Consider the following 19,478-nt stretch of genomic DNA (forward strand, 5'->3'; position numbering starts at 1 on the left):
GTCCGCCTGCTGATGCAGGGGACACGGGTTCGTGCCCCGGTGCGGGAGGATGCCACATGCCGCGGGGCTGCTGGGCCCATGAGCCATGGCCGCTGAGCCTGCGCATCCGGAGCCTGTGCTCTGCAACAGGAGAGGCCACAGTGGTGAGAGGCCCGCATACAGCAAAAAAAAAAAAAAAAGTACAAAACTGTACACAGTGAGTTCAAAATGTATAGTCATGTACACGAACTATACTTTGTATGGTATAGAAAAATAAACTCACAAAACAATAAACCTTCTAGAAGAAAATACAGGGGAAAAGCTTTATGATTTTGAGTTAAAAAAGGGCACAAACCATAAAAAAGAAAAACTGATAAACTGAACTTCAGCAAAATTAAAAACCTGTGCTCCTCAAAAGACACTGTATTGATAGTAAAATGAAAATACAACTCACAAACTGGAAGAAAATATCTGTAAAATGTGTGTCTGATAAAGTACTAATTTCCAGATTATATAAAGAATGCTCTCAATTAATAAGAAGAAAACAACCTAATTAAAAACCAGGCAAAGATTTGCAAAACTAGTAGAATAATGTCAAGTAACTTGCTTACTGTCACAGAGTCAATAAGTAGCAATACTGGAATTTGCAGGATAAGAGAACAGTAATATATAGAAGATTTATATGTTACATAATTTTTGATGGCCATAGCTTTGAATATTCACCTGCTCTTCCAAGGTTTCACTTATAGATGTTGCTAGTTTCAACAGCTCTTCTGAATCTTGTTGGCATCTAGGATTCAAAATAAAACACCCAATTTCAATGTTCTCAGTTGCTATAAACAGTAGGTCATATTCAAAACTGAAATTTAAGAAATATGTTGAAAACCTGTGGATTACAAAGTGCTTACTGATTTTAAGGTAACTGGTTTATAAATACATTACTTCAAAATTACATCAAAATCATGCTCACCTAAGAACAGTATATAATGTTTAGTTTTAAATATACATGGCAAAAACTTTTTGCAACAATACCAGGAGGTAAAAAATTCTATAGCGGATTCATAATTTAATAATTCTCAGATTTTTTATTTTAAAGTTATAGCTTTTGAAGACTTCAAAATAGGAAAATTCTTATTTAGTATAACTCCATTTTTATAAATTGATCTCTCCACTCCTACCAGAAAAAAGACCAGGTCAGAAGTGTTTATACAGTTTGGTGTATCTAGTGGTATTACAATTTAAAAAAAAAGTTATTTCAAACAAAGAACATTACCCAGTATTTGGCTTGCGACTATAGTTCTCCTGAAACTGGTCCAAGGCAAGCATGGCTGAGTGAATCTCTAAAGGTGCCTATTTAGAACATTAAAAATTGGTCAATATTTATTGAGTGTGTAATATGTGTCAGGCACTGTGCTAATGCTTTTAAGACATTATTTAATTTAATCATTATAATAAATGTATTAGCTTATTACTATTATTATCTTTATATAACAGATAAGGAAGCTGAGACTTGACTTCAAGGTCATAAAGATATATTTAAACAAAGATCTAAGGTTTTTTTCCCTCTCCCGTTGCGGAGCACAGGCTCCGGACATGCAGGCTCAGCGGCCATGGCTCACAGGCCCAGCTGCTCCGCGGCATGTGGGATCTTCCCGGACCGGGGCACGAACCCACATCCCCTGCATCAGCAGGTGGACTCTCAACCACTGCGCCACCAGGGAAGCCCAAGATCTAAGTTTTAATCCCAGGCTCTATGACTAGTTTTTATTAGGTTATCCATATGAAACAAAGTATTACCAACTGAACAAAGGAAACAAAATGTCTGTACAAGAGCACCGAATTCTTTTTCTTTATTAACATTTACAAATTTGGAAATTGTTAATATCGAATATAATTCTTTACTTATCACAAATACATTCACTGCTACAAAACTGATCCAGTGATTTAAAAAAAACAGAATAAATGCTTCCAAAGTTTTTATGGAAGAACTATGTATTATATAAAACTCTACATGGTTCAGAAAATCTTTTAATATGATCACCTTTGCATAAATTAATGAAACCACCTTTATACTATCAAACATGGTATATCATTATAAAAGTAAACCTTTTTCCTATTATTTTAACATTTCCATTCTATAAATTCCTATTTATAATCCTTCGGCATCAGCTCTAGATACATGAATACAACTTTTATTTTTAAAAAATCCGACAGTCTGACAGAAATCTTCATAATCCCTTACCAATCCCCACCCGCCTTTCTCAAACCTGCAAAGCATTTATTTACCTCAGGTTTGCTAAAATCCGCAATAAGGCACTTTGGATGTTTTATCTGCTTCTCTAATGGTTCCTAACAGAAAAAAACAAAACAAACAACAGAAAAAAATCCACTATTACTTCGGAGCAAGCACATGACTACTTGACAAACTACACAGAGCACTAAAAGCAATGGCTCCCTCCCAAAGGTCTGAAATAAATAAGGTTGGGCTAATATGTTTTAACTGAAATATAAAATAGCTACCATTCACTGGTTACCCCTTTTCATATTATCACACTTTATTTTTTTAATGTTACATGCAACTAGATAACCTGCTCCAAATAGTAAATTTGGGAAGAATTGGTACAAACATTTGTAATACTTGAAAAAATCTATAATCTTAGTCAAAGAGCTACCACATTTTTTTGATACCAAGTTATCAGGACTCGTTATGCCTGACATAACTTGAATAAATACCCAGTTAAAATTTTCTGTGTGGAGCAAAGAACACACCAAGGCCAAAAAACCCAACCAACACTCCACCACCACCTCTGCCCCCCCAAAAAAACAAACCCAATCTGAAATTTACTTGAGGCATAATTAAAAATTGGGGTAAATGGCAAGAGGAAGTAATGCACAAATCTTCCTACAGCAGATTTGACTAGCTGTAGCATTTTAATCTGTTTAGCTCTAACTTTGGCTTGAACAAAACCTTGTAGAGGACTTTAGTTAATAATTGTTCTGGAAAAGAAAAGGCAGTCAAGTTAAAACCTTGAGAACTTGCAAGAAAAAACAGAGACTTATTAGACAGCTTATACTGAGAAGTGGCCTAAGGATTTAAGCAGCAAGAGGCTCGCTGGTTCCTTGATACAAGTAGCCTCTACATTCTCTCTATACGGATACTTACCTTTCCTTTCAATGCCAGTTTATGGGAATTATTTAACATTTCTAACATATTACACTATTTCTTTTTTTTTTTTTTCTTTTGCGGTACGCAGGCCTCTCACTGTTGTGGCCTCTCCCGTTGTGGAGCACAGGCTCCAGACGCGCAGGCTCAGCGGCCATGGCTCACGGGCCCAGCCGCTCCACGGCATGTGGGATCTTCCTGGACCGGGGCACGAACCCGCGTCTCCTGCATCGGCAGGCAGATTCTCAACCACTGCGCCACCAGGGAAGCCCCTACACTATTTCTTGAAATCCAAAACATTAAAAATTTTAAAACCTGGATTAACAAATATGATAAAAGAAATATTCCTTTTACTTCAAAAATGTAAATAACTGAGTAATAAAATAGAACATATACTGAATCAATGCTTATTAAATCTTTCAAATACATATTAATTATATCTTTTGTCTTAGGAAGTAATTATAAGAAGTATAATCAACTCTTTGATGATTCACAAAGGAGTAGTTCCTTTGTGAACTATATGGATGGGTATTGTAGCTGTAAATTTTTTTGCTGCTATCAGTTTATTTCCATAGATTGATTCCATTTTCCTGAAAGTGGGTACAAATTAAAAAACAAAATCTGTTCAGCCTTTGAATTACTTTTATTGCTTTTTTTCTCCCTGCCATTCTTCTGTAAAGAAACATTTTTTTAATCAGAAAAAAAAAATACTTACAAAGCAGAATGTTTTAGGAGTCTTAACTTGAACAGCTATCCCTCCATGTAAATAAGGTTCCAGTTCTCTAGTATCACCAATGCTAAAAGAAAATGGTGATACCACTAAAAGGAGGAAAAAAGAAAACCATTACATACTGATATAAGTATTTAAATTTGAAGGTTTATCATCATAAAGATGTTAATTTTTCATAGTTTACAAAATTAAGATCTCAGTATAAATCATTTTATTTGGTGGTGGGTGGAAGTGTGGGGAGCTAGACAGATTATTTTTCCCATACAAATATAAGGACTTAAGCAAAAATGGCCAAGAAAACTTGGAAGGAAAAAGAAGGAATGAGAGGTGCTTATTATTAGATATTAAAACTTTATAAAGACTCAATAATTAATATACTGATACTTTTTATATATATAATTCATAATAATTAAAACAGTATGATACTGGCTCATGAATAGACAGGCAGACAAACAGAATAGATTATTCAGTAACAGACCCACAAAGGACACAATTAAGGTGGTACCTCAAACTAGCAAAGAAAAGATACTCAATAAATCTTTTGGAAAAAAAGCCATCTGGGAAAGTATTCCAAATGGATAAAAGTTTTAAATATCAAAAACGATGACAAAAAAATTATTAGATAAGAGCATAGGAGAAAAATTTCTTTAAAACTTTGCAGTAAGGAAGGTTTTCCTAATTATGACTCAAAAGAAAAAATTGAAAGCTTTGACATCATATACACATAGAGCCATCACAAGCAAAGTCAAATGCCAAACTAGAAAAAAATTTTTGCGACTCATATTAAAAAAAAAAACTCAGCAAACATGCCCTATATATTAGGAGTTCTGGGGAAAAATAACAACTCAGTGAGAAAGTGGGCAAAGGACAGATGATTCACATTAAAGGAAAAAGAAATAGCTCTAAAACTTAAGAAAAGATACTTAATCTCATACATAAAATGTAAAATGCAAATCAAAATTATACTATACCACTTTCAATCATACAGGAGACTATTCTACAATTACTGATGTGAAAAGACCATCTAGATGTTTAATTTAATAAAAAGGCAAAGGGTAGCTCTAGTCATAATATGTTACCTTGCATGTAAAAATGCATAAGGAAACCTGGAAGGGCACACAATAAACTAAGAATAGTGGACAGGTAAGAATGAGTGGGAGCCATAGGTGGGCAATAAAGTTTTCACTACAAACATTTGCCTTCTTTTTTTAAAAAAATTAATTAATTAATTTATTTTTGGCTGCACTGGGTCTTCATTGTGCATGGGCTTTCTCTAGTTGCAGTGAGTGGGTCTACTCTTCATTGCGGTGCATGGGATTCTCACTGCGGTGGCTTGCCTTGTTGCGGAGCACGGGCTCCAGGTGTGCAGGCTTCACTAGTTGTGGCATGTGGGCTCAGTAGTTGTGGCTCACGGGCTCTAGAGTGCAGGCTCAGCAGTTGTGGTGCATGGGCTTAGTTGCTCCGTGGCATGTGGTATCCTCCCAGATAAGGGATCGAACCCGTGTCCCCTGCATTGGCAGGCGGATCCTTAACCACTGTGCCACCAGGGAAGTTCCCCTTCTATTGTTTTTGAACGATTTCCTTATTCAGAAAATTAAATTAAATAAACAAGGTTTATATATTAAGTAGACAGAAAAGGTCAGCAGAGTAAACATCAAACTTAGCTGCTGTTACTTCTGGAGTAGAGGGGAGGTCTGAACTAGTACTCATTTTTAACTCTACCTAAACATAAATACATATATATATCTAGAATAAGCATACATTGTTTTAGCTATTTAAAAATGTTTTTCAAATAACAGAAAATTACTTTAGAGCAGTAAGTACCAACTAATAAATGTTAAGAAAAAAAAAGTTTCATAAACTGCTACTCTATTCAAATATTCTCTCTCTGCCCAAAGAATTTTTGGTACAAAATGTGGGTTTTATTTTCATTCCTTGATATCCAGTGGCTTCTCCTGTTAATATATACATATAGCCTCAAGATGCAGATCCAGATCCACCATTGCATGGCCCCCAACACAACAAAGGATAATCCTAAATAGTTAGTTGAGTCAATTTTATGCAAAAACAGATAAAAATTCTTTAATATCAGTGATCTCAATCTATATTTTACATATTTAGATACAGTCTGGGAAACATAATCCAACAGTTTTGTTACCAAAGATTTTTTTTTAATATTTATTTATTTGGTTGCGCCGGGTCTTAGTTGCAGCAGGTGGGCTCCTTAGTTGTGACTCGTGGACTCCCTAGTTGTGGCATGCAAACTTTTAGTTGCGGTATGCATGTGGGATCTAGTTCCCTGACCAGGGATCGAACCCTGGCCCCCTGCACTGGGAGCAGAGTCTCAACCATTGTGCCACCAGGGAAGTCCCCAAAGATTCTCAAATATAGATCCAAAGTTGTTTTGGTATAAAGAGTTCATAACAGGGACTGATTTTTTTTTTTTTCTCTCCTAAGGATCCATCTCGTAGTCATTAAAAGAAAAATAAAAGTAATCCATTTACTAGTCTATACACTAATCACATAATTATACTTTTAGATGCCCTAAAGATAAAACTGAATCACTCTCAACTGAACAGGTGTAAACATGCTGTCTCTGAGTTACAAGACATCTAGCAATGTCTTTAACTCTTTTAAATATGGCTGGAGGAAAATCACAAACTACGCAGACTAACGCTGCTATAAATTCATTATTTTCAAATTCAGATGGATCCTAAATGAAGCCTGATGATTTTTCAATTTTTTAAAATGTTTATTCTCCTCAAATCTCTGGCCTTACCACCTTACCTCTCCTTTGGGTCATGATTTCATCTCAGTCCACTGACAAAACAGATTCCTACAGCTTCTTGCCAATAAATCCACAAATCTGTCTGCAGTAACATCCATTCATCCCTTTATCCAAGCCACTGGACAAAAACATGTATCTTCACTTGAATACTTCACTGTCACCTCACCCAACAAGCCTAGACTGTACTCATTATCTCTCTCCAAAACCTGCTCCTCTTCTTGCACTCCCTAATGTGTAAATAAATAAGGTGCCAGAATCTTCGCTCACCTACCATAAAGTTTTCTCTTAAATGTCTTAAGACTCTTGCTATCTCAACTCCCACTGTCACCCCTGCTATATTATATCTTTAAGTTCCTTGAATTCTATCTTGCTTCTTACTGTTTGTCTCTGCACAGAATATTCTTTTCATCATCTTCGTAAGCCAATGCAATCAATTTTAATCAAGATACCCTGTCACCACTGCTGCTGTACCAAAAGTGAGTAGGTTTCCTTGCTAAGGTTAGAGTTCCCAGAATGCCTTTTCTCTCTTTATACCATCACTGCTGAATGTTAGCATCCCCTCACTTGGATTAAATGTCTTGAGGCCAAGAATTGGATGTCTGTCTGAGCTGATGGTGTGTTCTTGACACTGAGTATAGTGTCTGAACTGTAAACATGCTGAATAATGGATAAGTATAAATGAATTAATAAAACACATAAACTTACCAGTTATTTGTTGTGTAGATCCATTTAAGCCTGTCATTCCATTAATTTCTCGAAATGTTAGGAATTGTCCTGTTTCAAGTTTGTGAGGACGATTTTCAAGGCAAGTGACAATGCCAGGATTAGCCTAGAAATAAGAGTAATATACTAAAAAACAAGTCCATGTATTCCTTTTTTGTACAAATTCCAAATCTCACACAAAAAGGAACATATTATCATAAAATTCTCAAAATAACCAAAATTCCAAGCCATTCTTCTCCTTCCATATTAAAAGCAATGCTTTAAAGAATTGTAACAAAATAGTGACTTATCATTTTATTATGTGATTTTCAAACTTATTTTATTATGAATGTTTAAAATATAATTTCTATGTTTGGGGGAAATAGATTCCACAAGGGAGTTCAAATATTTAACAGATGCAAAGATTCTTGTGATTTATAAAAACATTCAAAGTGACTGAATGGTAAGTTTCAAAGTCATTCATGACAGACTCTGTACATAAAAGATGAGTCTAACTTTGAAGATCAAAGAAATGTAAGAACAGAGGATGGAAATTTAAAGCCAGGAAAGTGGTAGTTTAAAGCTTATCCAACACTTTAAAGCAAAGAAATATTATGTATCCCTGCTTATCAAGATAAAAACAGGAAGGAATTGGCTTAACTCATCTAAAAGGTGGATGAGATAGGTCAGACACCAGGAAATTTCCTAACTGCATATAATCCATCACATTGCTTGAATAATGTGATAATAATTTAATTTACATAAAACCTAATGGAATTATAATTCTCTCTTTCATAAGTGTGTAGATTCTAAAAATTCTCTTGCTGTTTAAGGGTTTGAGAAATACAATTATGATCACAAACATGTGGATAAAATTAATGTAATGTGGGTTTACTAATATCTCAACAAGAATAGAATTCATAAGGACTTTAAGGAGAAATAATTTACAGATAAGTTAAATGGGAACATTCATGATATTTGTCTAATTTTTTATGGATAACCTTCATATTTCCTGCACTATTCAATAAAAGACAATATCAGTGCAATACAAGATCTCTTGGAGCTTATTCTAACTCTATAATATTCTTAGGGACAAACTAACAATAACTAGAGAAGGTAAAAGGCTGAACAATAACCATTCTGTAAGCAAAGAGATACACAAAATGATTTTTCAATGAAGTTTTTCTTAAAAAGGGGTGAGAAAGGCAACATTACAGTGGCTTTAAAAAGAAAGCATAAAGATAAAATCACAAATACCATTCAGTCAAAGTATATTATCATTTCCTTATGTTTGGTTTCTTTTGAGCTTTAATGTAAATTGATCATTAAGAGTGCAAATAAAGTTAATGATTTAGGCTAAACTACAGAAAGAGTAGTAAAAATGGATCATAATAATTTCTCCAATTCTTTCAGGGAATAAAAAATTAAGCTTGCATGATATTAAGAGAACATGGTTAGAAAATTCAGAGTTTTTGATTTGAAGGTTAATTAACTCTTAAACTTTTCTCATCCTCCAAATAATGTTTTAGAAATATAACAAATTAGAAAAGCTTTTGTTTATGATGACTTAAGTGTTCATCTTCCTGGAGTCAGAGTGTTGGGCCAAGAGACTTATGACATACTTAGTACATCTATGATCTGACACAATCAACAGTTCAGTAAACACTGACTCACAATTCATGTCCCATAGGAACATGACAGAAAACAAAATTAAAATTAATGACATAAGCAAATGTTCATCAATTGTTAAAAAATGTTAGATGGAATCCAGAATACTCTCTCTTAGTATTCTAACTTCAATTTTAAACAAATAAAAAATACTGCATATTACAATATTTTGCTAATATCACCTTTTAAAAAATAGTTTTCACATCAACTTAAAAAAATCAATCATATACATATACAATAATATATGTATATAATCATACTTGCGTTATATTTGAAATGAAAATCTCTTTTGGTTCCTCTCCTGTTGTATCTAAAACTTCAAATTCGTCACCGAAATCACAAAACAACCGTGACCAAATTCCATGTATATCTGCACTGATGAACTGTGAAATGAAGAAACAAGTTCAAGCTTACACATTTATATAAAGAAAAAAAACCCCTCAACTGTCTTAGGCCTTTTGGTGACAATTTTATTTATAATTAAGCATATTATTTGAGGTATAAAGTGACCACAAATATGATAATTTGTTTGTAAACTGGTTTTGGAATCAAGGATTTTGATATTTTGGACTGGATATCTAGTGTTAACAAAATTAGAAGCAACATCAGCACACCATCATTGTACATTCTATAATTTTTAAATAACAAAAATTCGTGCCTTGCCCTAAAAATCAAGCACAGAATATAAGAAAGATAACTTGGTTTGACGGTCTAGCAGTGAATTCTTACCTTTCATTTTAGAAAAGAAGAATGGAGTGTCCATTCACCAAAAGCGGTAGAGTTGAAGGAAAATAAAACAGCTAAAAACTCAGAGTGGCGTCAACAGGAAAGGGGCTGAGGTACTAACAGTGCACATCGAAATTATGAAAGGTAAGAATCAGATTCTTAAACACAATCATAAATGTTTCATTGAAAGTGATTTTTATAACATTCTCCAGTCTAAGAAAATGTAAAGAAATTATTTTTGTGCTCAGTTTTAGACATACTGATAATAAAGAAAAAGTCTTAATCTGTAACACATATGATCCTGTATAAGGTGATATTTTTCTAACAAAAACTAAAGCCAATCATATTTGGGCATAAGAACGTAGCCCATTAAAATAATTTATACCACCTATTATATGAGGTAGTGAAATAGCTAACAGAAGACTACCTCCTACTTGATCATGCACTGCCTTTACTATCAAAATAGGTACCTACAGCACTTTTTATGAGATATAAAACTGAGAAGAAATTTATAAGCTTTTTTTTTTAAGTTTAAAAGCTGCAAACTCAAGGACAATTTCTTTCTTTGCAAAACAACTTTAAAGTATGAATATATGCATCAATCACATAAAGATTTTACTTTACAACCTTGTGTAATTATTTTGTAAAACTTTTTTTTTTTTTTTTTTTTGCGGTACACAGGCCTCTCACTGCTGTGGCCTCTCCCGTTGCGGAGCACAGGCTCCGGACGCGCAGGCCCAGCGGCCATGGCTCATGGGCCCAGCCGCTCTGCAGCACGTGGGATCCTCCCGGACCAGGGCACGAACCCGTGTCCCCTGCATCGGCAGGCGGACTCCCAACCACTGCGCCACCAGGGAAGCCCTATTTTGTAAAACTTTTGTGTTCTGTTCTAAGTTTACTGACTACTCTGTCTTATTCATCTACTTAATTTAATTTGTAAAACACCACAAATGTTATACAGAGTATAAATATGCTATGTAAGTATCACAATCCAAAGATTTTCAGCACATCTATTTTATACAGTATGATGATAGTTTAGTGCCTGTCTCAAAGGAACAAACAGCATTTTCCTTTTGCCAAAGGAACAAAGGACCCCACGAAGGAGGTGGAGTTAGTAATATGTATGCAGTTGCAGGGGATGAATTATGATTTTTCCCATCTAGACCTCTTTCCATTCTTCTCAATGTCATCACTACTTAACAATACCTAATTACTCTGAACAAAAATCTAGGAGTCATTCTTTATCATTCTTTCCTTCACAACTCTTATTCATCCATTCTCAATCCCATTAGTCTGTTTTTACAAAAGATACCTCGAATTCAATGACTTCTCACACTCTCTATTCCTATCAAGGCACAAGTATCTCTCACTTGGACTACTTACTGCATTAGCCCCTAACTGGCCTAGCCACCTCTACTCTACTGTTACAATTCAACAGTTCTCTTTCTTTTTGGTTGCACGATCCCTTCATATTCTTAAAAATTATTGATGACCCAATTAGATTTTATTTATGTGGGTTATACCTACTGATATTTACTGTGTTAGAAAGTAAAACCAAGAAACACTTAAAAGACAAGAACACACACACATTCAATTAGCTGTCAGAGCAATATTACCACATATCAAGTAGACTTTGTAAACTCTATTGCACCCCATAAGAGAATCAGAGTGAAAAAAGCAAATAACATTTCAGTAATATTATGATAGTTTGACTTTGCAGACCCTATGAAAGGGTCTCAGGGACCCTCAGTGTCCTTGGACCACACTTCGAAAACCAAAATTAAAAAGTATTATTGATTGTCCTCATGTAAAAAGTTTCTTATATAACTCACTGAAAAGCTATAAATTCTAATACCGAAAGTGCTTTTCCTTTGGTAAACTATGTGTCATTATTAAGTGATACTATTACCTTTACTGGAGGGCACTGAGAACGGCAAAAGTCATTGATCTTCTTCTGCAATGATAGTTTGATCTCAGTCAATACTACACACTGTTGAGAAGAATACAAGAATTAAAGATTAAAAAATAAACAATTATTTTGGTAATGTACAACTTCTAAATCAGAAGCATTTCAGTTTGCACTATGCTAAAAATACCTTGTTTTCTTGGTAAAAAATACTATCGTATTGTACTCCATTTTAAGGTCAATACCTTCAGAGGTACAGAGTAGCAAAAGTAAAAGTAACATATACAGTCATCTCTAGGTATCTGCAGGGGATTGGTTCTAGAACTCCCTATGGATACCAAAATCTGCAGATACTCAAGTCCCTCACATAAAATGTCATAGTATATACAGGACAAAACCTGCAGTTATCATCACAATTAGAAGCAAACCTTAATATCCTATGTGGCATTTACACAACCCAAATGGTTGGAGGTTTATTTTTTGGTTTTTTTTTTTCCGGTACGTGGGCCTCTCACTGTTGTGGCCTCTCCCGTTGCGGAGCACAGGCTCCGGACGTGCAGGCTCAGCGGCCATGGCTCACGGGCCCAGCCGCTCTGCGGTATGTGGGATCCTCCCGGACCGGGGCACGAACCCGTGTCCCCTGCATTGGCAGGCGGACTCTCAACCACTGCGCCACTAGGGAAGCCCCTTGGAGATTTTATTTTACCTGTTACTGCCATGGAAATGCTTAGTCATCAAAATATTAATTAAATGCTAGCTTAAAACAATTACATTTTCAAAGATACATTAGTTGGCTGAGCTTTCTTTTACTTTTACTTCAGAGATTCAACAGATTCACATTACAACTTTTATTTATGACAGTGCCACCAAGTTCTGTTATTTAAGATAGCAAATTATAATTTTCAATGCTTACTTTAATTTTTTATCATCACCCTGTGAGATAAGTAGAGAACGTTTTATAATTAGATTTTATCATAGCTAACTTATAAAGGTCAAATATTTTCTTAGGGTCATTTATCTATCAAGTGGCAAAAGCAGGTTGACACGCTCAGTCCAGAGCTTTCCTTACTGCTGGTTTCCATGAAATGGATAACTCAGTTTCACTACAAATAACCAGGTATGGATTTAGTTTTATCTAGCTTAGAATAGGGTGTGATTCCTACAGAGCGGTAATCCTCCATGGATCTCTTACTGTTTATATATCTCTCACTGGGTATGCCACGAATGCAAGGCTCTGACCATTCTTTACGTGGGCTGTTTCTCAGGATTGTATTTGCCTTGTGCAAACTTGAGAAATGAGGTAATGTCTCCCTCTGGGACAAAGAGCAAGCTTGTTCACTGCTTGCTATAAAACAGCAAGTTCCCCAAGCTCAATGTTCCTTTCCTCTAAAGGAACCCACTACATGTGAAGGTATCCACTGAGCCCTCTGCACTGCACAGATGGGATTTGGAGGAATGCAGGAGGAAACAAGGCAAATATCATGCTCACACATTTACCATGCTCTAAGTAATAAAGTCCTTAGTCTCTGATCCAGGAATCTCATGTTTTCTGCCAGCATCCATGAAACTGTAACAGGCTAACTTACTGGCTTGCAATTAGGGTAAAATCAAATCCTATTAGACCCAGTACATACTGAGTCTAATTTGTGTTTCATCAATGCTAGAAAATTCTCAACCATAATTTGAATATGCCTTTTTCTAGAAGTCCAATCTCACGAATTAGACCTTTTTATTCAAGCTCTCATTTCTTTTAATTTCTCTTTAGTATATTCTCTTATTACTGTGAGCTGTAGTTTTTATTTTTAGATTTAATTCTATTTATTTATTTATTGTGGCTGCGTTGGGTCTTCGTTGCTGTGCGTGGGCTTTCTCTAGCTGTGGCAAGCAGAGGTCGCTCTTTGTTGCTGTATGCAGGCTTCTCATTGTGGTAGCTTCTCTTCTTGCATAGCACGGGCTCTAGGCGCGGGGGCTTCAGTAGTTGCAGCACGTGGGCTCAGCAGTTGTGGCACATGGGCTCTAGAGCACAGGCTCAGTAATTGTGGTGCACAGGCTTAGATGCTCTGCAGCATGTGGGATCTTCCCGGACCAGGGCTCAAACCCCTGTCCCCTGCACTGGAAGGTGGATTCTTATCCACTGCACCACCAGGGAAGTCCCTGTGGTTTCACGAATCTCCTCAGCTTTATCTTTCGATTTATTAATTCTTATTCCAGTTGTATCTATCCACTGTTTAATATATTCATTGTTTTAATTTTTAGGACTATATTTTTCATTTCTAAAAGTTCCATTTGGTTATATCTGCCTGATTGCTTTCAATAGTGTCTTATTTTCCTGTTGTATATTTAATCCCTTCTTGTAAGATTTAGTCTGTTTGAACATCTATATTTTATAGTCCCTATCCAATAATTCTATTGTCTGAAATTCTTGGAGGTTTAATTCTATTGTTTGTTATATCCACTGACTCTTGATCATGCTGAACTGCTTTTTCCTGTCTTATTATTTTGTATTATGAACACAACCTCATAGGAGCTTTACGTATTAGAATATACTGTGGCCTGGTTGAGGGTATATGCCTCTAGATCTTCTGTTTCTGTCTGGCATTCCAGCATATCACCAGCTTAGTACTACGCTTTGTGTGTGTGTGTGTGTGTGTGTGTGTGTGTGTCAAGATATTTATTGTGTACAAGATAGTTTACTGTCTTTTTCAAATTCTAAACCCTGTATAATTCATTCACTCATTAGGCTAAAAGAGGCCTTAAGAAGTTATTCAATATAAGCTCCTGAATGCAGGCAAGTCTACATGATAATGTGCATAGAAGTAAAATCAAGACTTAAAATCTTTAAAATCACAAGGCAACTTCACAGCTTTCTCAATCACACTTGTTTCAAGACATAACAATCATCTCAAATATGTTATACACAAAAAATTACTGATCGGACATTCACAAAATATGCTTTGAATGAAAATAACATAGCAACAATTCACTCAGAGACACCTATATGGCAAAAACTATACCATAATACAAATCAGAAATAAGAGTTTAGGGTGAAAATTTGAAAAAGGTACAAATTTAAGGGCTGATAACCTAACTTTTCTTAAACTTACGGCTCTCTGTCTCCAAAGTTGTACTATATAAATGACAGTCTTCCACAGTGCCTCTTCTCTATAAAAGGTGAATATACCAAAACCAGTCCAACTGGGTAGTCATAGATTGTAACTAATGCAAGTCAGTTTTGTAAGGTGTATTTGATATTCCATCTACATAACCAGGAACTGTCTTAAATAATAACCATCCTATATTTAACCACAACCATAAATCTCATTCTGAATCAACTGAAGAAAATGCCCCAAAATTCTGATTTAATTCTATTTGAAAACCAATTCATTTCCATATAAACCATTTTTTAAAAAAGCTGGAATAACATTCTGAATTATTCATAATCCTGGGAAATCATTAACTTGGGCAGTGGTTGGAAACAGCATAAAAGAAATTATCACCCAACTTCTCTCACCCCTTATGTAAGAAAGAAATATTACTTTAATAGTTAAGAAGGCAATGAATTAGCTGACAAGGGCCCATGGTCTATGGATGAATCTAGAGATGGAATTAGGGAATGGGACACCAACTTGTGTTGAGATGTAGAATCTTCAATATTTACCAAATCTTTTCCAGAGGTAATACCTTTGCTGGCTTGTCTTTCTTTTTTTCTCTCTGGTGAAACTATAAATTCTGAACTACCAATGCTCAATTTCTGTGACATTTCCACCACTGACACTGAAAAAAGCTTTGTTTTACAAAAAAATACACAAAGTACATTTTTCTGAGAAGCAGATGAACAGCTGGGGTATTCTGTGGATTTTTTTTTACCACAGCTGCTAACAGCCATTTGCTTAACTCTGCAACAAAAGCAACTTGAAAGAAAGACGTTTCCACAGTTTAAGGAAAAGAACCAGACCAAAAAGGATAAGGGAAGCTGATGGAGAAAACTGTAACTTCCAAATGGTGAGGTCCTTAGGTTAATGATGCACTAGACTTACAGTCACACATTAGAGTTCACTCAGTATGACACACACTAGGTCCATCCACCTCACTACAAATAACTCAATTTCAGAAATGAAATTATTTCTTTTTATGGCTGAGTAATATTCCATTGTATATATGTGCCACATCTTTATCCATTCATCTGTTGAGGGACACTTAGGGTGCTTCCATGTCCTGGATAGTGTAAATAGAGCTGCAATGAACATTGTGGTACATGACTCTTTTTGAACTATGGTTTTCTCAGGGTATACGCCCAGTAGTGGGATTGCTGGCTCATATGGTAGTTCTATTTTTAGTTTTTTAAGGAACCTCCATACTGTTCTCCATAGTGGCTGTATCAATGTACATTCCCACCAACAGTGCAAGAGGGTTCCCTTTTCTCCACACCCTCTCCAACATTTAATGTCTGTAGATTTTTTTGATGATGGCCATTCTCACCGGTGTGAGGTGATAGCTCATTGTACTTTTGATTTGTATTTCTCTAATGATTAGTGATGTTGAGCATCCTTTCATGTGTTTGTTGGCAATCTGTATTATCTTCTTTGGAGAAATATCTATTTAGGTCTTCTGCCCATTTTGGGAGAGGGTTGTTTTTTTGATATTGAGCTGCATGAGCTGCTTGTATATTTTGGAGATTAATCCTTTGTCAGTTGCTTTATTTGCAAATATTTTCTCCCATTCTGAGAGTTGTCTTTTCGTCTTATGTTTTCCTTTCCTGTGCAAAAGCTTTTAAGTTCCATTAGGTCCCATTTGTTTATTTTTGTTTTTATTTCCATTTCTCAAAGAGGTGGGGTCAAAAAGGATCTTGTTGTGACTTACATCACAGAGTGTTCTGCGTATGTTTTCCTCTAAGAATTTTATAGTGTCTGGCCTTATATTTAGGTCTTTAATCCATTTTGAACTTATTTTTGTGTATGATGTTAGGAATTGTTCTAATTTCATTCTTCTACATGTAGCTGTCCAGTATTCCCAGCACCACTTATTGAAGAGGCTGTCTTTTCTCCACTGTATATTCTTGCCTCCTTTATCAAAATCTATGTGCATAGATTTACCCCTAGGCTTTCTATCTTGTTCCATTAATCTATATTTCTGTTATTGGCCAGTACCATACTGCCTTGATTACTGTAGCTTTGTAGTATAGTCTGAAGTCAGGGAGTCTGATTCCTCCAGCTCCGTTTTTATTTCTCAAGACTGCTTTGGCTATTCAGGGTCTTTTGTGTTTCCATACAAATTGTGAAATTTTTTTGTTCTAGTTCTATGAAAGATGCCAGTGGTAGTTTGATAGGGATTGCACTGAATCTGTAGATTGCTTTGGGAAGTAGTCATTTTCACAATGTTGATTCTTCCAATCCAAGAACATGGTATATCTCTCCATCTGTTTGTATCATTTTTAATTTCTTTCATCAGTGTCTTATAATTTTCTGCATACAGGTCTTTTGTCTCCTTAGGTAGGTTTATTCCTGGTATTTTATTCTTTTCGTTGCAATGGTAAATGGGAGTGTTTCCTTAATTTCTCTTTCAGATTTTTCATCATTAGCGTATAGGAATGCAAGAGATTTCTGTGCATTAATTTTATATCCTGCTACTTTACCAAATTCATTGATTAGCTCTAGTAGTTTTCTGGTAGGATTCTCTATGTATAGTATCATGTCATATGCAAACAGTGACAGTTTTACTTCTTTTCCGATCTGGATTCCTGTTATTTCTTTTTCTTCTCTGATTGCTGTGGCTAAAATTTCCAAAACTAAGTTGAATAACTGGTGCGAGTGGGCAACCTTTTCTTGTTCCTGATCTTAGTGGAAATGGTTCCAGTGTTTCACCATTGAGATCAATGTTGGCTGCGGGTTTGTCCTACATGGTCTTTATTATGTTGAGGTAGGTTCCCTCTATGCCCACTTTCTGGAGATTTTTTTTTTTTTTTAATTTTCTGGAGAGTTTTTATCATAAATGCATGTTGAACTTTGTCGAAAGCTTTTCCTCCATCTATTTTTTTCTTTTTTTCTTTTTTTGCGATACGCAGGCTTCTCACTGTTGTGGCCTCTCCCGTTGTGGAGCAACAGGCTCCGGATGCGCAGGCTCAGTGGCCATGGCTCACGGGCCCAGCCGCTCCACGGCTTGTGGGATCCTCCCGGACTGGGGCACCGTGTCCCCTGCATCGGCAGGCGGACTCTCAACCACTGAGCCACCAGGGAAGCCCTCTCCATCTATTGAGATGATCATATGGTTTTTCTCCTTCAATTTGTTAATATGGTTTATCACATTGATTGATTTGCATATATTGAAGAATCCTTGCATTCCTGGGATAAACCCCACTTGATCATCGTGTATGATCCTTTTAATGTTCTGCTGGATTCTGTTTGCTAGTAGTTTTTGAGGATTTTTGCACCTATGTTCATCGGTGATAATGACCTATAGTTTTCTTCTTTTGTGACATCTTTGTCTGGTTTTGGAATCAGGGTGATGGTAGCCTCGAAGAATGAGTTTGGGAGTGTTCCTCCCTGTGCTATATTTTGGAAGAGTTTGAGAAGGATAGGTATTAGCTCTTCTCTAAATGTTTGATAGAATTCACCTGTGAAGCCATCTGGTCCTGAACTTTTGTTTGTTGGAAAAATTTTAATCACAATTTCATTTTCAGGGCTTGTGATTAGATTGTTTATATTTTCTATTTCTTCCTGGTTCAGTCACGGAAGGTTGTTACTTTTGTAAGAATTTTTCGTTTTTCCAGGTTGTCCATTTTATTGGCATATAATGGCTTGTAGTAATCTCTCATGATCCTTTGTATTTCTTCAGTGTCAGTTGATACTTCTCCTTTTCATTTCTAATTCTATTGATTTGAGTCTTCTCCCTTTTTTTCTTGATGAGTATGGCTAACAGTTTATCAATTTTATTTATCTTCTCAAATAACCAGCTCTTTCTTTTATTGATCTTTGCTATTGTTTTCTTCATTTCTTTTTCATTTCTTTTTGGATCTGATCTTTATGATTTCTTTCCTTCTGCTAACTTTGGGTTTTTCCCTTCTTCTTCCTCTAATTGCTTTAGGTGTAAGGTTAGGCTGTTTGAGATTCTTCTTGTTTCTTGAGATAGGATTGTATTGCCATAAACTTCCCCTTAGAACTGCTTTTGTTCCATCCCATAGGTTTTGGGTCGTCGTCACTTGGTTATTTAGTAGCATACTGTTTAGCCTCCCCACGTGTTTGTATTTTTTACAGTTTTTTTTTTCCTGTAATTGATATCTAGTCTCATGCCATTGTGGTCCGAAAAGATATTTGATACAATTTCAATATTCTTAAATTTACCAAGGCTTGATTTGTGACCCAAGATATGGTCTATCCTGGAGAATGTTCCATGAGCACTTGAGAAGTGTATTCTGTTGTTTTTGGATGGAATTTCCGATAAATATTAGGTCTATCTTCTTTAATGTATCATTTAAAGCTTGTGTTTCCTTATTTATTTTCATTTTGGATGATCTGTCCATTAGTGAAAGTGGGGTATAAATATCCCCTACTATGATTGTGTTACTGTTGATTTCCCCTTTTACAGCTGTTAGCATTTGGCTTATGTATTGAGGTGCTCCTATGTTGGGTGCATAAATATTTACAATTCTTATATTTTCTTGGATTGATCCCTTGATCATTATGTAGTGTCCTTCTTTGTCTCTTGTAATAGTCTTATTTTCAAGTCTATTTTGTGGATATGAGAATTGCTACTCCAGCTTTCTTTTGATTTCCATTTGCATGGAATATCTTTCTCCATCCCCTCACTTTCAGTCTCTATG

The 19,478-nt window shown here is 35.6% G+C and overlaps 1 protein-coding gene across 3 annotated transcripts in view; it reads right to left on the reverse strand.

Annotated features, from left to right (window-relative positions):
* UBA6 (ubiquitin like modifier activating enzyme 6) overlaps nt 1–19,478 on the reverse strand; it is a 79,497-nt gene that overhangs the window by 33,119 nt on the left and 26,900 nt on the right. For all 3 annotated transcript variants that reach the window (XM_082838363.1, XM_082838364.1, XM_082838365.1), the window contains 7 exons: nt 11,666–11,746; nt 9,291–9,413; nt 7,366–7,489; nt 3,858–3,961; nt 2,266–2,328; nt 1,253–1,329; nt 703–769 (listed from right to left, as the gene is read on the reverse strand). In XM_082838363.1, coding sequence (XP_082694489.1) covers nt 703–769; nt 1,253–1,329; nt 2,266–2,328; nt 3,858–3,961; nt 7,366–7,489; nt 9,291–9,413; nt 11,666–11,746 — 639 coding nt within the window. The remainder of the gene's footprint in view (nt 1–702; nt 770–1,252; nt 1,330–2,265; nt 2,329–3,857; nt 3,962–7,365; nt 7,490–9,290; nt 9,414–11,665; nt 11,747–19,478) is intronic.

Source organism: Leucopleurus acutus, assembly GCF_964270905.1.
Source record: "Leucopleurus acutus genome assembly, chromosome: 4".
Classification (NCBI taxonomy): Eukaryota; Metazoa; Chordata; class Mammalia; order Artiodactyla; family Delphinidae; genus Leucopleurus; species Leucopleurus acutus.